General features: G+C 38.8%; 1 protein-coding gene across 7 annotated transcripts in view; it reads left to right on the top strand.

Moving 5' to 3' along the window:
* Positions 1 to 13,847, top strand: part of MGA (MAX dimerization protein MGA) — a 99,976-nt gene that overhangs the window by 42,337 nt on the left and 43,792 nt on the right. For all 7 annotated transcript variants that reach the window (XM_080665074.1, XM_080665071.1, XM_080665073.1 and 4 more), the window contains exons 6-7: positions 9,513 to 9,644; positions 9,865 to 9,969. In XM_080665074.1, coding sequence (XP_080521200.1) covers positions 9,513 to 9,644; positions 9,865 to 9,969 — 237 coding nt within the window. The remainder of the gene's footprint in view (positions 1 to 9,512; positions 9,645 to 9,864; positions 9,970 to 13,847) is intronic.

Raw genomic sequence — 13,847 nt, 5'->3', positions numbered from 1 at the left:
TGGGGATGTGCCCGCAACCAAGGTACATGCCCTTGACCGGAATCGAACTCGGGACCCCCCAGTCCGCAGGCCGACGCTCTATCCACTGAGCCAAACCAGTTAGGGCAACATTTGCTATTGTTTATTGTCAGCTTTCACTTCTGCTATTTTCTCTAAATAATATTCTCTTTCTCCTATCAGTTAACTTACCCTTTAAGTTTATTTCCCATCCCACTTACACTTTTTGTTAGTTAGGTAGTCTGATAATGTATAAATATTAAACATTTATATTGTGTTTTTTAACCTAATTTCAACATAAGATTTTGTCTTAGCTCTATAGTTGAATATATCAGTGATCCCTGCCAGTGTTTTGCTCTGGTTTGTTTGCCTATTATTTCCTTGTTGGCTAATATTTGAGTTTTTTCCTTTCCTTATAGACGTTTGAGTCAAATCTGTAATTTTTTCCTTTATGTAAAGGAGCTTCAAAGTCAAATGCTTATGGAAACTAAGCAGGAAACATAAATAAAGTGAAATTAGCCCAGGTCCTGGGTGCCTGAGGGAAGCCGGTACTGGCAGCCAGGGGAAGGAAGGCCTACTCTTGTACAAATTTCGTGCACTTTGCTTTTCTACTAGCTGAAAAGTTTTATTTAGAAAATGAACACTTAAAAATATTTTTGAGCTAGAAAAAGCTTGAAAACCTTGCAAAGCTTTTGGAGCTTGCTTTGAAATTGTGGAGGAAATGTAAATTAAGCCAGAGGAAATGTTTTTATTGTAGTTGCTAAAATAAAGTTTATTTTAATTTTTAAAAAATTTATCTTTATTATTGTAAGTATTACAGATGTCCGCTTTGTTTTTTGTTGTTGTTTTCCCCATTGACCCCCATCCTCCCTGCACCTGCCCCTCCCAAGCCTTTGCCACACTATTGTCTGTGACCGTGGGCTATGCATATCTATATATATAAAAGCCTAAGCAACTATTAGGAACTGATGACCGGCCATTAGCTATTATGCATACTGACCACTAGGGGGCAGATGTTCAACACAGGAGCTGCTGCATGGTGGTCAGTGCATTCCCACAGCCAACCTCCTGCGGCCAGCCAACCTCCTGCAGTCCCTCCCCCTGCCGGCTCCAATCGGAACTGGGCAAGACACCCTTGATCATCCCTGATCGCCGGCCGGGCCGAGGGACCCCATCCGTGCATGAATTCATGTAGCGGGCCTCTAGTATGCATATAAGTTCCCTGGTAAATCCCCCCCTCCACACACATACCCATCCCCTACCTTCCCTCTGAAATTCATCAGTCTGTTCATGGTTCTAGGTCTCTGGATCTATTTTGTTCATCAGTTTATAAAATAAGTCTCTTAATGTTGTTTTTCACAGTACTATATTTTTCTGTTTCTTAAATTTTTTTACTACATACAAATTGAGATTTATTTTTTAGTCTATCAACCTGTAATTACGGTGTTTTTAAACTTTAAAAGTATTTTTTGTTAAAGCATTTCTATTTCATTGCTACTAAGTCAATTCTATGTCAATTTGTAAATCTTTTATTTTAGGTAAGTTTTAGATTTGCAGAAAAATGGGGAACATAGTACAGGGAGTTTCCTTGTACTCTACAGTTTCCTCTATTAACATCTAACATTAGTGTAGTAGTACATTTGTTAGAATTAGTGATCCACTATTGATATTATTATTAAACTAAAGTTCATACTTTATTCACATTTCCTTAGTTACCTTTTTCTGTTCCATAATCCCATGTAGGAAATCACATTACATTTAGTAGTCATGTCTCCTTAGGATACTCTTGGCTGAAATGGTTTCTCAGACTTCCTTTGTTTGTAATGACCTTGACAATTTTGAGGTCAAGTATGGGTCAAGTATTTTGTAGAATGTTCTTCAGTTGGGATCTGTCTGATATTTCATGGTTAAACTGGGTTATATGTTTGCGGGAGGAGGACCACAGAAGATAAAGTGACATTCTCATCTCGTTATATGAAGGTTACATATTATCAACATGATTTTTGTCACTGATCTTTTCCATGCTGTACTCTTTGGAAGGAAGTCACTGAGTAGGAAATTTGCTTCACTTTCTTAAGGGTGAAGTATCTGCATAAATTATTTGGAATTCTTCTGTACCAGAGATTTGTCTTTTCACCTCCATTTTTTTATTCATGCACTTATTTATATCAATACTAGAGGCCCAGTGCAGGAAATACATGCAAGTGGCTCGGCCCTCGCAGCCCCATGTAGCCCCTTGCAGCCTCGGCCGGCCCTTGCAGCCCCGGCTTCATCCAGAAGGTTGTCCGGACGGTGGTTCTGCTATTCATATTAGTATATTAGCTCTTTATCATATAGGATAGACTCATCAATCTTAATGTTAAATTTCTTTATGACAGTCTTTTCAGAGCTCTCTGCCTCTTTTTAGTTATTAAAAAATATTCTGGCCTGGCCAGTGTGGGTCAGTGGTTGAGCATTGACCTATGAACCAGGAGATCATGGTTCAATTCCGTCAGGACACATGCCCAGGTTGCGGGCTCGATCCCCAGTAGGGGGGTGCATACAGGACGCATCTGTGATGTTTGTATCTCTCCCTCTCCCTTTCTCTCTCTGAAATCAGTTTAAAAAACATAAAAATATATTCTGAATATAGTGTTAAATGGATAGCTAGATTTTTTTATGTATGTATCTGCTTTTCTGTTCTTTGTTGGCTATTTACATAGATGTTTTCCCCTTCAGTGTGTTTTTTGTGGATGCTTTATATTTTCAGTAGATTTAGCTAGAGGCAGGCTTTTTTGCTACAGTTTATTCTTACCTGACTTTGAATCTAAAGATATTTTTCTCACTTCTATCTGTATGGTTTGTTTTTTTTTTTGCAATGATGTGATAATATATCTTTATGAAGTGTCTCCTAAAATGCCAAAAAGTCAAAACCATTTAGGAGTATAATTTTGTTTAAACTGTTATATGTGGAAAGGATTTTATTGGGGGGATAATGCTTTCTATGAATTAACTATCTTTTTTTTTTTTAACTTATTTTCTGTAAGCTAAAGTTATTCATATGAAACCAACTAAGTTTAGGTCTCTCGTATATGTTACTTGGGGAAGGAATTTTTTGCAGGACAAACATTTCAGGATAGCCTCAATAAGCTAAATTGAGAATTACTTTGAAGAGTGTTTTTGTGTCATTGATCTCTACTTTTAGGGCTTTAAAAAAATTAATGTGTATATTTAAAATAAATTAGGTTTTTTTGTTTTTAGGAGTTGGTATCACTTTTGGGAGAAGGTAGCAGTTCCAAATACAAGTTAATGCAGAAAAGAAAATATGTAGGAAAAACAGTTTCTAAATATATTGTAAGGGTCTAGATTTTGCCTGCCTATCAACTTGGTTGTGTGGGTACATTTTAACAACTTAATTCTTTTTTTCCTACCATCAATGTAGTCAGCTGGTAGTTTTTATTAATAATAATAATAGAGTATTTTTTTTTTTTTTCTTCTGAAAGCACTATAGCATTTCATTTTATTCTTTGTTTAGGATTCAGTTCTCAACTTGAATTTCTGCAGTATCTTGCTTTCTGGTTCCACTCTGCTCTCTCTTCCTACCTTTCCTAGTTAATTCCTATTCATTCTAATTTAAGAATTACACCCTCTGAAAACGTTTACCGGATTACCAATTCCCTTGGGCTTTTCAATTGTCATTGCTTTTTGTTTACATCTCATAGAACTTATTTACCCTATTATAACTACTAATGAGTCCACTGGAAAAATCACAAAAAGGCCCCTTGTAGGTCTGGGAAATGTCTTTTATCTTTATCACCATCTGTATGATAGAGTATTTCACAAAGAAGGTTTAGTAAAATTCTTAAAACATAAAACCCAGTGTGGTGGGTTGATATTTATTTTACTGATGAGTAAGCTAAAGCTAACAGAAGTTTAGACTAAGATAAGATTAGAAACTAGTTGTTTTGATTCATAATCTTATTTTCTCCCCAGTTGATATAGAAACATGAAGAAAGAATGTTTTATTTTATTGATGTTAGTTTTACTCACATGGTGTGATTAAATAAAATAAAATTTATTTTAAAGAACTAAAATTGCAAACTAAAACACAATAGCCGTCTTTTGTTCAGGTAAGTTATATTTGGAGGATACATACTAGTAAATAAGCCATAATAATTTGTAATTTACCTAATGTCTTTACCTTTTAGGCAACTAGCACAATGTAAGCTTTTTATTGGAAACCTTTTTATGACTTTTAATGGTTATTACTATGACACTTAATACTTTGAATTCCTTTTAGCTTCAATTAGTTAAAATTTTAAGTTAAATACTTTCCCACTTAATAATATGAAGCTAGTAATTCACAAATGAGTAAATCCAAATTAGAAGATTGTCACTAGTAATAGAAAAATGCAAATTTAAGAAAATAGGATATAATTTTATACCAGTAAGATTGGAACAATTTAAAAAAAAAATTTTTTTTTTAATATATTTTATTGATATTTTACAGAGAGGAAGGGAGAGGGATAGAGAGCTAGAAACATCGATGAGAGAGAAACATCGATCAGCTGCCTCCTGCACACCTCCTACTGGAGATGTGCCCGCAACCAAGGTACATGCCCCTGACCGGAATCGAACCTGGGACCCCTCAGTCCGCAGGCCGACGCTCTATCCACTGAGCCAAACCGGTTTTGGCTGGAACAATTTTTAAAGTTCAGTGATATCATGCACTACTGGAGTGATTATAAATTGAGAGTAATTTGGCACTATCTAGAGCACAGATTCCCAGCTATTGTATTTTTGCACATGTTGTTCCATAATTATGTGACAGGTATGCTCTTTTTTTAATGTTTTTATTGATTTTATCTTTTTTAAAGTATATTTTTATTGATTTCAGAGAGGAAGGGAGAGGGAGAGAGATAAAACATCAATGATGAGAGAATCATTGATCGGCTGCCTCCTGCACACCTCCCACTAGGGATCGAGCCCACAACCCAGGCATGTACCCTTGACCGGAATCGAACCCAGGACCCTTCAGTCCACAGGCTGATGCTCTATCCACTGAGTCAAACCGGGTAGGGCAGGTATGCTCTTAATATACTTATCTTAGAGTGGCCAGGCAAGACCAAGGGAAATTATTAGCTATAGAGCTGGTTGCCTCCAGCCACTGGTTGCCTTGTTTATTTCAGTTTGTTATATAATTATCATTTTCTTATATGCCCTTTAGTAACTTTAAGTTAGAATTCTTAGTTGCAAACATCAGAATCTACTCTACAAATGAAATAGAATATGAATTTATTTTATTATTATTTTTTAAAATCTTTATTGTTTAAAGTATTACAAATGTCTCCTTTTCCCCCCATTGACCTTTTCCTGGACCCTCCCACCCTCCCAGCACATGCCCTCATCCTCCTAGTGCAGGGGTGGGCAAACTTGTTGACTCGAGGACCACAATGGGTTCTTAAACTGGACCGGAGTGCCGGAACAAAAGCATGGATGGAGTGTTTGTGTGAACTAATATAAATTCAAAGTAAAGGAGCCGAGGGGAGAGCAAGAGAACCCTCCGCTCTTTTGGTTCTGCGGGCCGGATAGAACAGCCGAATGGGCCGGATCTGGCCCGCGGGCCGTAGTTTGCCCACGGCTGCCCTAGTGTCTGTGTCCATTGGTTATGCTTATATGCATGCATACAAGTTCTTTGGTTGATATCTTACCCACCCACTCCTCCCCCCCCTTCCTCTCAACTGTCTTCCCTCTGAGGTTTGACAGTCTGTTTGATGCCTCTCTGTCTTCTGGATCTATTTTTGTTCATCAGTTTATGTTGTTCATTATATTACACAACTGAGTGAGATCATGTGGTATTTATCTTTCTCTGACTGACTTAGCTTAGCATAATGCTCTTCATGTCCATCCATGCTGTTGCAAATGGTAAGAGGTCTTTCATTTTTACAGCAGTGCATATTCCATTGTGTAGACGTACCACAGTTTTTTAATCCAGTCATCTCTGCTGATGGGCACTTAGGCTGTTTTCAAATCTTAGCTATTGTAAATTGTGCTGCTATGAACATAGGGGTGCATATATCCTTTCTGATTGGTGTTTCTGATTTCTTGGGATATATTCCTCGAAGTGGGGTTACTGGTTAGTTTTTTGAGGAAACTCCATACTCTTCTCCACAGTGGCTGCACCAGTCTGCATTCCCACCGGCAGTGCACGAGGGTTCCTTTTTCTCCACATTCTTGCTAGCACTTGTCATTTGTTGATTTGTTAATGATAGCCATTCTGACAGGTGTGAGATGGTACCTCATTGTGTTTTGATTTGCATCTCTCGGATGATTAGTGACTTTGAATATGTTTTCATATGTCTCTTGGCCTTCTGTATGTCCTCTTTCAAAAAGTGTCTATTTAGGTCGTTTGCCCATTTTTTGAATGGATTGTTTATCTTCCTTTTGTTAAGTTGTATGAGTTCCTATAGATTAAACCCTTATCTGATATGACATTGGCAAATATGTTCTCCCATGCAGTGGGCTCTCTTGTTGTTTTGTTGTTGGTTTCTTTTGCTGTGCAGAAGCTTTTCATTTTGATGTAGTCCCATTTGTTTATCTTTCTTTAGTTTTCATGTCCTAGGAGCTGTATCGGTAAAGATATTGCTACAACATGTGTCTGATATTTTGCTGCCTGTGGATTCTTCTAAGATTTTTAAGGTTTCCCATCTTACGTTTAAGTCCTTTATCCATTTTGAGTTGATTTTTGTGTATGGTGTAAGTTGGTTGTCTAGTTTCATTTTTTTGCATGTATCTGTCCAATTTTCCCAACACCATTTATTGAAGAGACTGTCTTGACTCCAGTGTATGTTGCCTTCTTTGTCAAATATTAATTGAGCACAATGGCTTGGGTTGATTTGTGGGTTCTCTGTTCTGTTCCGTTGGTCTGTATGTGTGTTCTTGTGCAAGTACTAGGCAGTTTGGAGAATAGTGGCTTTCTAATATTGCCAGGGGTCTTGTTCCGGCATTAAGAAGGGTTCAGCAATCTGGAGAAAGGCTGTGTGAACTGAAGTAAGAGTCCAGAGATGAAAGATAATTTTGAAAGGCATTGGGGTGGGGGTCAGAGGAGCCTAGCTAAAGAAACCAAGTTCTTGTCTCAGGATCCCTTGCTTTTTATTAACACAATTTGTCCCAAGGCAAGGTGGAGATAGACACTTCAAATAGGGTTTCGTCTACAGCATCCATTGTCAGATTGGGGAATAGCCTATAGCTGTTCAGGTGTTTGGCCAGTAGGAGGCAATAACATGTAGATTAAGATGCCCTAAGCTGTCTGGCAGCAAACAATCAATTTAATTCATCCTTTTCAGGTTTGGGGAAATGCCTTTGCCATTTCCAACAGGCAGTAACATATGTGACTTGGCCCTTGTTGAGTCCCCAAGTTCCATCAACCTTTTGATGAAACTATTGCAATTATGACATGCTGGAATTGGCTTTCGGCATAATATAGCTTGATATCTGGTGTTGTGATCCTTCCAACTTCGTTCTTTCTCAGGATTGCTGCGGCTATTCGGGGTCTTTTTTTACTCCATATGAATTTTTGGAGAGTTGTTCTAGGTCTGTGAAATATGCCGTTGTATTTTAATGGTGATTGCATTGAAGTTATAGATTGCTTTGGGTAGTATGGACATTATAATGATGTTGATTCTACCAATCCATGAACACGGTATAGAATATGAATTTATTAAAGAATATCAGATGACTTACAGAATCTCCTGAGAGGCCAGAGAAACAGATTGTACGAATATGTAGTTGAGAAAAATACTCAAATTACATTCCCAGTCTGCTCATACAAGCAGTCTCACAACATTGGACAGTCACCACCATTGTCAATGTGGACACTGAACACAGAATACTACAGCTAGGATCTTGGTTACTTTTATCTCTAAAAGTTCTTTCTTTGACCAAAAACTGTCACTCTCATTTACGTAATTATACACAGTATTTCTTTCCTTGTGGTCCTCTCTTCTAAATTGAAGTCTTTTATGGATGCATCTGATTAGCAAAACCCATGTCTCATGTCTGCACATAAATTGCAAGAGAAGTTGGAAAGGCGCAGCTGGCATGGCTGAGTGGTTGAGTGTCGACCTATGAACCAGGAGGTCACTGTTTCGATTCCCAGTCAGGGCACATGCCTGGGTTGCATGCTTATCTCCAATAGGGGGTGTGCAGGAGGCTCTCATCATTGATGTTTCTGTTTCTCTCTTTCTCCCTTTCTCTCTCTGAAATCAATAAAAATATATTTTTTAAAGAGAGAGAAGTTGGAAAGTAGTTTTTCTAATACCTGCCTTAAAGAGGTAGGATTTATAGTGGGGAAAAGGAGCAGCTGTATAGGAAGGGTGTTAAAAATATATTGGGCAGCCACAAATATGCCAAACATTTAATACAATTGAAAGACCAACTTATGCTATTATATAGCATCTCTTCTTCTGGTGAAATGGCATAAGGAAAAGCTAAAAACATTAGAGAAAAGCTTTTATACATGGTCACATGTGTGATGTACATCCTTGTAGAAGATATACAATTATACTGTAGCATTGTTTATAATAATTAAAAATAGGAAACAACTATCTCATTGACAGAAGAATGGTGAATAAATTGGAGTATATTTTATAATCTGGAGTAGTGTATAACTGAAAATAAATGATTGAGAGATAAATCTGTCAACATGGACAAATCTTAGATGTAAATTGTTAAGCAAAAAAAGGTAAAAGTATATGTAAAATAACTACTTTCCCAAAAGATTGCCTCTTAACCTACAAATAAGTCGTAATATTTATAGGCTCAATTAACCATAAATATAATTAATAATAACTAGAGAATTAGTAGCCATAAACAGGGAGTAAGCTCAGTCTATGGGAAGTTTGTATTAGAGGTCCTAGAAAGTCTCTGGAACACAAAAGGTTAAAAGCACAAAAGATCTGAATTCTGCTCTATTTGTGTATTATCTGTTGTTGCTTAGCAGATTACCACAAACTTAGCACCTTAACACATGTTTATTATCTCGTGGTTTCAGTAGGTCAGAATCTGGCATGGCTTAACAGGGTCCTCTGCTTAGGGTCTCACAAGATTATAATCAAAAGTTAGGCCTGGTTTCTCATTAGAGGCTTGAGTGGGGAGGGATTTTTTCAGTTTTTCTGAGGTTGTTGGCAGAATTTATATCCTTGCAGTTCTAGCAAAATGGGTGATACATTTATTCTTACATTATTACATATATATAATCATGTATATCCCATCCCTTTGGCACATTCCATTGCTTGGAAACAAATCAGAGGCTCTGCCTATACTCAAGGAGGGAGGAGGATTATACAAATACATAATACCAGGAGGTGAGGATCATGGGGTCACCTTAAAGTCTCTTTGCCATTTAAAATTTTTATTTTATCATTTTACTCTGCACTATCTTCTTTATCTTTGTTATTTCTCCCCCCGCGCCCCCCCCCCCCCCACCCAAAGGTTAAAAACCCCCAATATGATTTGTGGTCCTTTTTTTCTTATAGTGGGCTTAAAATTGAATTCAGTGGATCCTACAATGAGTATTGATCTTAAATACTTGGGAGTACAGCTACCTTTGGCTCCAGCTGCTAGCTTTCCTTTCTGGAACCTTACAGGAACCAACCCTGCTTCTCCTGGTGAGTGCATCGCATTTATGAAGTCAAACAAATTTGTGAATATAAATGAAAAGCTACCTTTGTTAGAGACAAAGTATGTTTTGGATAGTTTAGGGTAGATCTTTTATCTAGTGGCATAGTCTTAATGATTTATACATTTCATATAAAGTCTTAATAATTAATTAGATATTAAATATTGACTTACTAGGATTTTTCATCTCTTTTACTTTTTCTTTTATAGATGCTGGATTTCCCTTTGTATCTAGAACAGGAAAGACCAATGACTTCACCAAGATAAAGGGATGGAGGGGAAAGTTTCATGGAGCTTCTGCATCTAGGAATGAAGGTAATCAGCTTTTTAAAAAATTACAAATATGTTCTGAAACATGCAACCACAGCCTTTGTTAAAAGTAAGCCTTGGTTATTTTTCTTCATCTCTTTTCATGCTTTAAAATAAACTGAAAATAATTGTCTTGCTGATATTTGTTTATTCTCCTTGTTCCCATGACTCTGATCCTGGGGATCAGTCCTTAACCACGTCAGGCTTAAATAATTCTTGCAGCCTTTTTAAACTGCACTTCCTTCCTCCCTCCCTCCCTCCCTCCCTCCCTCCCTCTCTCTCTCTCTCTCTCTCTCTCTCTCTCTCTCTCTCTTTCTTTCTTTCTTTTAAATATATTTTATTGATTTTTTTACAGAGAGGAAGGGAGAGGGATAGAGAGCTAGAAACATCAATGAGAGAGAAACATCGATCAGCTGCCTCTTGCACACCTCCTACTGGGGATGTGCCTGCAACCAAGGTACATGCCCTTGACTGGAATCGAACCTGGGACCCTTCAGTCCACAGGCCGACGCTCTATCCACTGAGCCAAACCAGTTAGGGCTTAAACTGCTCTTTCTTTCTGTTATTCCCACAGTTACAAAAAGCATCATTCTCAGGCATTATTTCAGAACTATATACTTCAGAGTGTATAGTGATTCCTAATAGCATTATACTTCAAAGTAAACTTCTAATCCAAGCATATTTACTGTATCCCTATTGATTTCCTTTTCCCAATTCACTGGTTGGCAGTTTACACTCTAACCAGATAAATTTATTTGTTCAAAATAGTTTTTCTCATCTTTGAATCTTTTTATAGTGCTATAATAGTGCTCTCTACTAAATTTGCTTTTTCATTCTTTAAAAACTAAATTTTTGGGGGGGGGCGGTTTCATCCTCACCCAAGGCTATTTTTTCCATTGATGTTTTAGAGAGAATAGAAGGGAGGTAAGAAAGGGGAGGAGAGAGATAGAGAGAGAGAGAAATAGGGAGAGAAACATCCATGTGAGAGAGATATATTGATTAGTTGCTTCCTGCATGCAGCCGGACTGGGGTTGGGGATCAAACCTGCAACACAGGTACGAGCCCTTGATCAGGAATCAAACCAGCTACTGCTCCTCTTCAGTACTCGGGCTGATGCTGTAACCTTTTTTTTTTTTTTTTTAAATCTTTATTGTTCAGATTATTACAGTTGTTCCTCGTTTTTCCCCCCAAAGCTCCCCTCCACCCAGTTCCCACCCCACCCTCTGCCCTTACCTTCCCTCACTGTCCTCATCCATAGGTGTATGATTTTTGTCCAGTCTTTTCCCACACCCCCACACCCCTTTCCCCCCGAGAATTGTCAGTCCACTCCCTTTCTATGCCCCTGATTCTATTATATTCACCAGTTTATTCTGTTCATCAGGTTTTTTATTCACTTGATTTGTAGATTCACTTGTTGATAGATATGTATTTGTTGTTCATAATTTTTATCTTTACCTTTTTCTTCTTCTTCTTAAAGAATACCTTTCAGCATTTCATATAATACTGGTTTGGTGGTGATGAACTTCTTTAGCTTTTTCTTATCTGTGAAGCTCTTTATTTGCCCTTCAATTTTGAATGATAGCTTTGCTGGGTAGAGTAATCTTGGTTGTAGGTTCTTGCTATTTATCACTTTGAATATTTCTTGCCACTCCCTTCTGGCCTGCATAGTTTCTGTTGAGAAATCAGCTGACAATTGTATGGGTACTCCCTTGTAGGTAACTAACTGTTTTTCTCTTGCTGCTTTTAATATTCTCTCTTTGTCTTTTGCTCTTGGCATTTTAATTATGATGTGTCTTGGTGTGGTCCTCTTTGGATTCCTTTTGTTTGGGGTTCTGTGTGCTTCCTGGACTTGTAAGTCTATTTCTTTCACCAGGTGGGCAAAGTTTTTGGTCATTATTTCTTCAAATAGGTTTTAAATATCTTGTTCTCTCTCTTCTTCTGGCACCCCAATAGTTTGGATGTTGGTACACTTCAAGTTGTCCCAGAGGCTCCTTGCACTATCTTCATATTTTTGGATTATTTTTTCTTTTTGCTTTTCCAGTTGGGTGTTTTTTGCGTCTTTGTATTTCAATTCTTTGACTTGATTCTTGCGATCCTCTAGTCCCGTGGTCGGCAAACTGCGGCTCACGAGCCACATGCAGCTCTTTGGCCCCTTGAGTGTGGTTCTTGCACAAAATACCATGGCCTGGGTGAGTCTATTTTGAAGAAGTGGCATTAGCAGAAGTTTAAGTTTAAAAAATTTGGCTCTCAAAAGAAATTTCAATCGTTGTACTGTTGATATTTGGCTCTGTTGACTAATAAGTTTGCCGACCACGGCTGTAGTCTGCTATTGGATCTCTGTATATTATTCTTTATTTCAGTCAGTGTATGCTTAATTTCTACTTGGTCCTTTTTCATATCCTTGAGTGTCTCACTAAATTTATCGTCCTTTTCTAGAAAATTCTTGAAAAACCTTATAACCGTGGTTTTGAACTCTATATCCAGTCGTTTGCTTTCCTCCATTTCTGTCATTTGTGACCTGTTTCTTTGTTTCCGCATTTTGGCTGCTTCCCTGTGTTGATAGAGTGGCTTTGTGTGCTAGGTGTCCTATAGGGTCCAGTGGCTCAGCTTCCCCAGTTACCTGAGGTGGACACTCTTGGTGCACCCTTTTGTGGGCTGTGTGCACAGTCTTGTTGTAGTTAAGCCTTGATTGTTGTTGGTATCACTGGGAGGAATTGGCCTCCAGGCCAGTTGGCTGTGAGCATCAGCTGTGTCTACACTGGGAGAACTTCTGTGCTGGAGACACCCTTATGGGGCAAGACTTGCTTCAGTGGGGCTTTGGTGCTCACTGAGTTTGCCCGCTGAGTGTGTCCCTTATGGATCTGAGGAGTTGTAATCTGGGTAGTCCCACTCTGACCACTGGGTACACTGGCTCTTGGATCTCCAAGGAGGTGCTAATTTAGCCTCTGCCTGAGGCCACCCAGCAGGAGCTACGGAGAGAACTGTAGCTTCCTCTTCTTTGTTTGGGGTTTGGAGGTTCCCAGATGAGGCCCAGCTGTGAAGCAGTGCAAGCTTTTGTGGGGCCTTGGCCCTTCTTTTGGATGTTCGGGGTCTCTCTGACCCAGCTGCAGTTTGTTAGGTAATTTTAGATTGCAAAGGGCCAGGCTATTCATATGCAAAAGCCTCTGCTCATAGCTTGGGTGGGGCAGGGTCTCTGGGCATTAACAGGGTGGAGCAAACAGCCATGGCTGATCCTCAGCTCTGCCCTAAGAGGCCCTCAGGTCTCAGTGTCCCTTGGTAATCTCTGCAAGCATCTCTGAGAGAAAGCCATCCCTGAGTTCCACCCTATGCCAGATAGTCCAGTTTCTCCCCGTATGAGTCTGGATCCCCAGAGTCTCGCCTGGAACTGGAGTTCAGAGCAGTAGGGAGCTTGTGTCTCCCTCCCGACTGAAAAAGACAACCACATTCTCAGTTGCCAGCCCTTTGCGCACGTGCGCCTCCGTACCTCTGCACTTTACTTCCCGTACCTCCTCTTGAGTCTCAATGTGCTTTTCTCTTTCCTTCTAGTTGTAGAATTTCCACTCAGCCAGACTTTCTGTGGTTCTGGATGATGTCCGTTTTGTCTTTTAGTTGTAGTTTTGAAGTGGTTGTGCGAGGCAGCAATTTCAGGTGTTTACCTATGCCGCCATCTTGGTTTCTCCTCTGATGCTATAACCTTTAAGCCACACCATCTAGGGCTATTACTTCTTCCTTTGTATTTTATTTTTTATAAGGAAAGATTCTATTTTTTTAAAATACATTTTTATTGCTTTCAGAGAGGAAGGGAGAGGGAGATAAAAGAGATAGAAACATCAATGATGAGATAGAATCATTGATCGATTGCCTCTTGCACGCTCCGCACTGGG

Source organism: Plecotus auritus (assembly GCF_963455305.1).
Source record: "Plecotus auritus genome assembly, chromosome: 1".
Taxonomy (NCBI): domain Eukaryota; kingdom Metazoa; phylum Chordata; class Mammalia; order Chiroptera; family Vespertilionidae; genus Plecotus; species Plecotus auritus.
The sequence above is the reverse complement of the archived record's forward strand: the minus strand, read 5'-3'. Positions and strand labels throughout refer to the sequence as shown.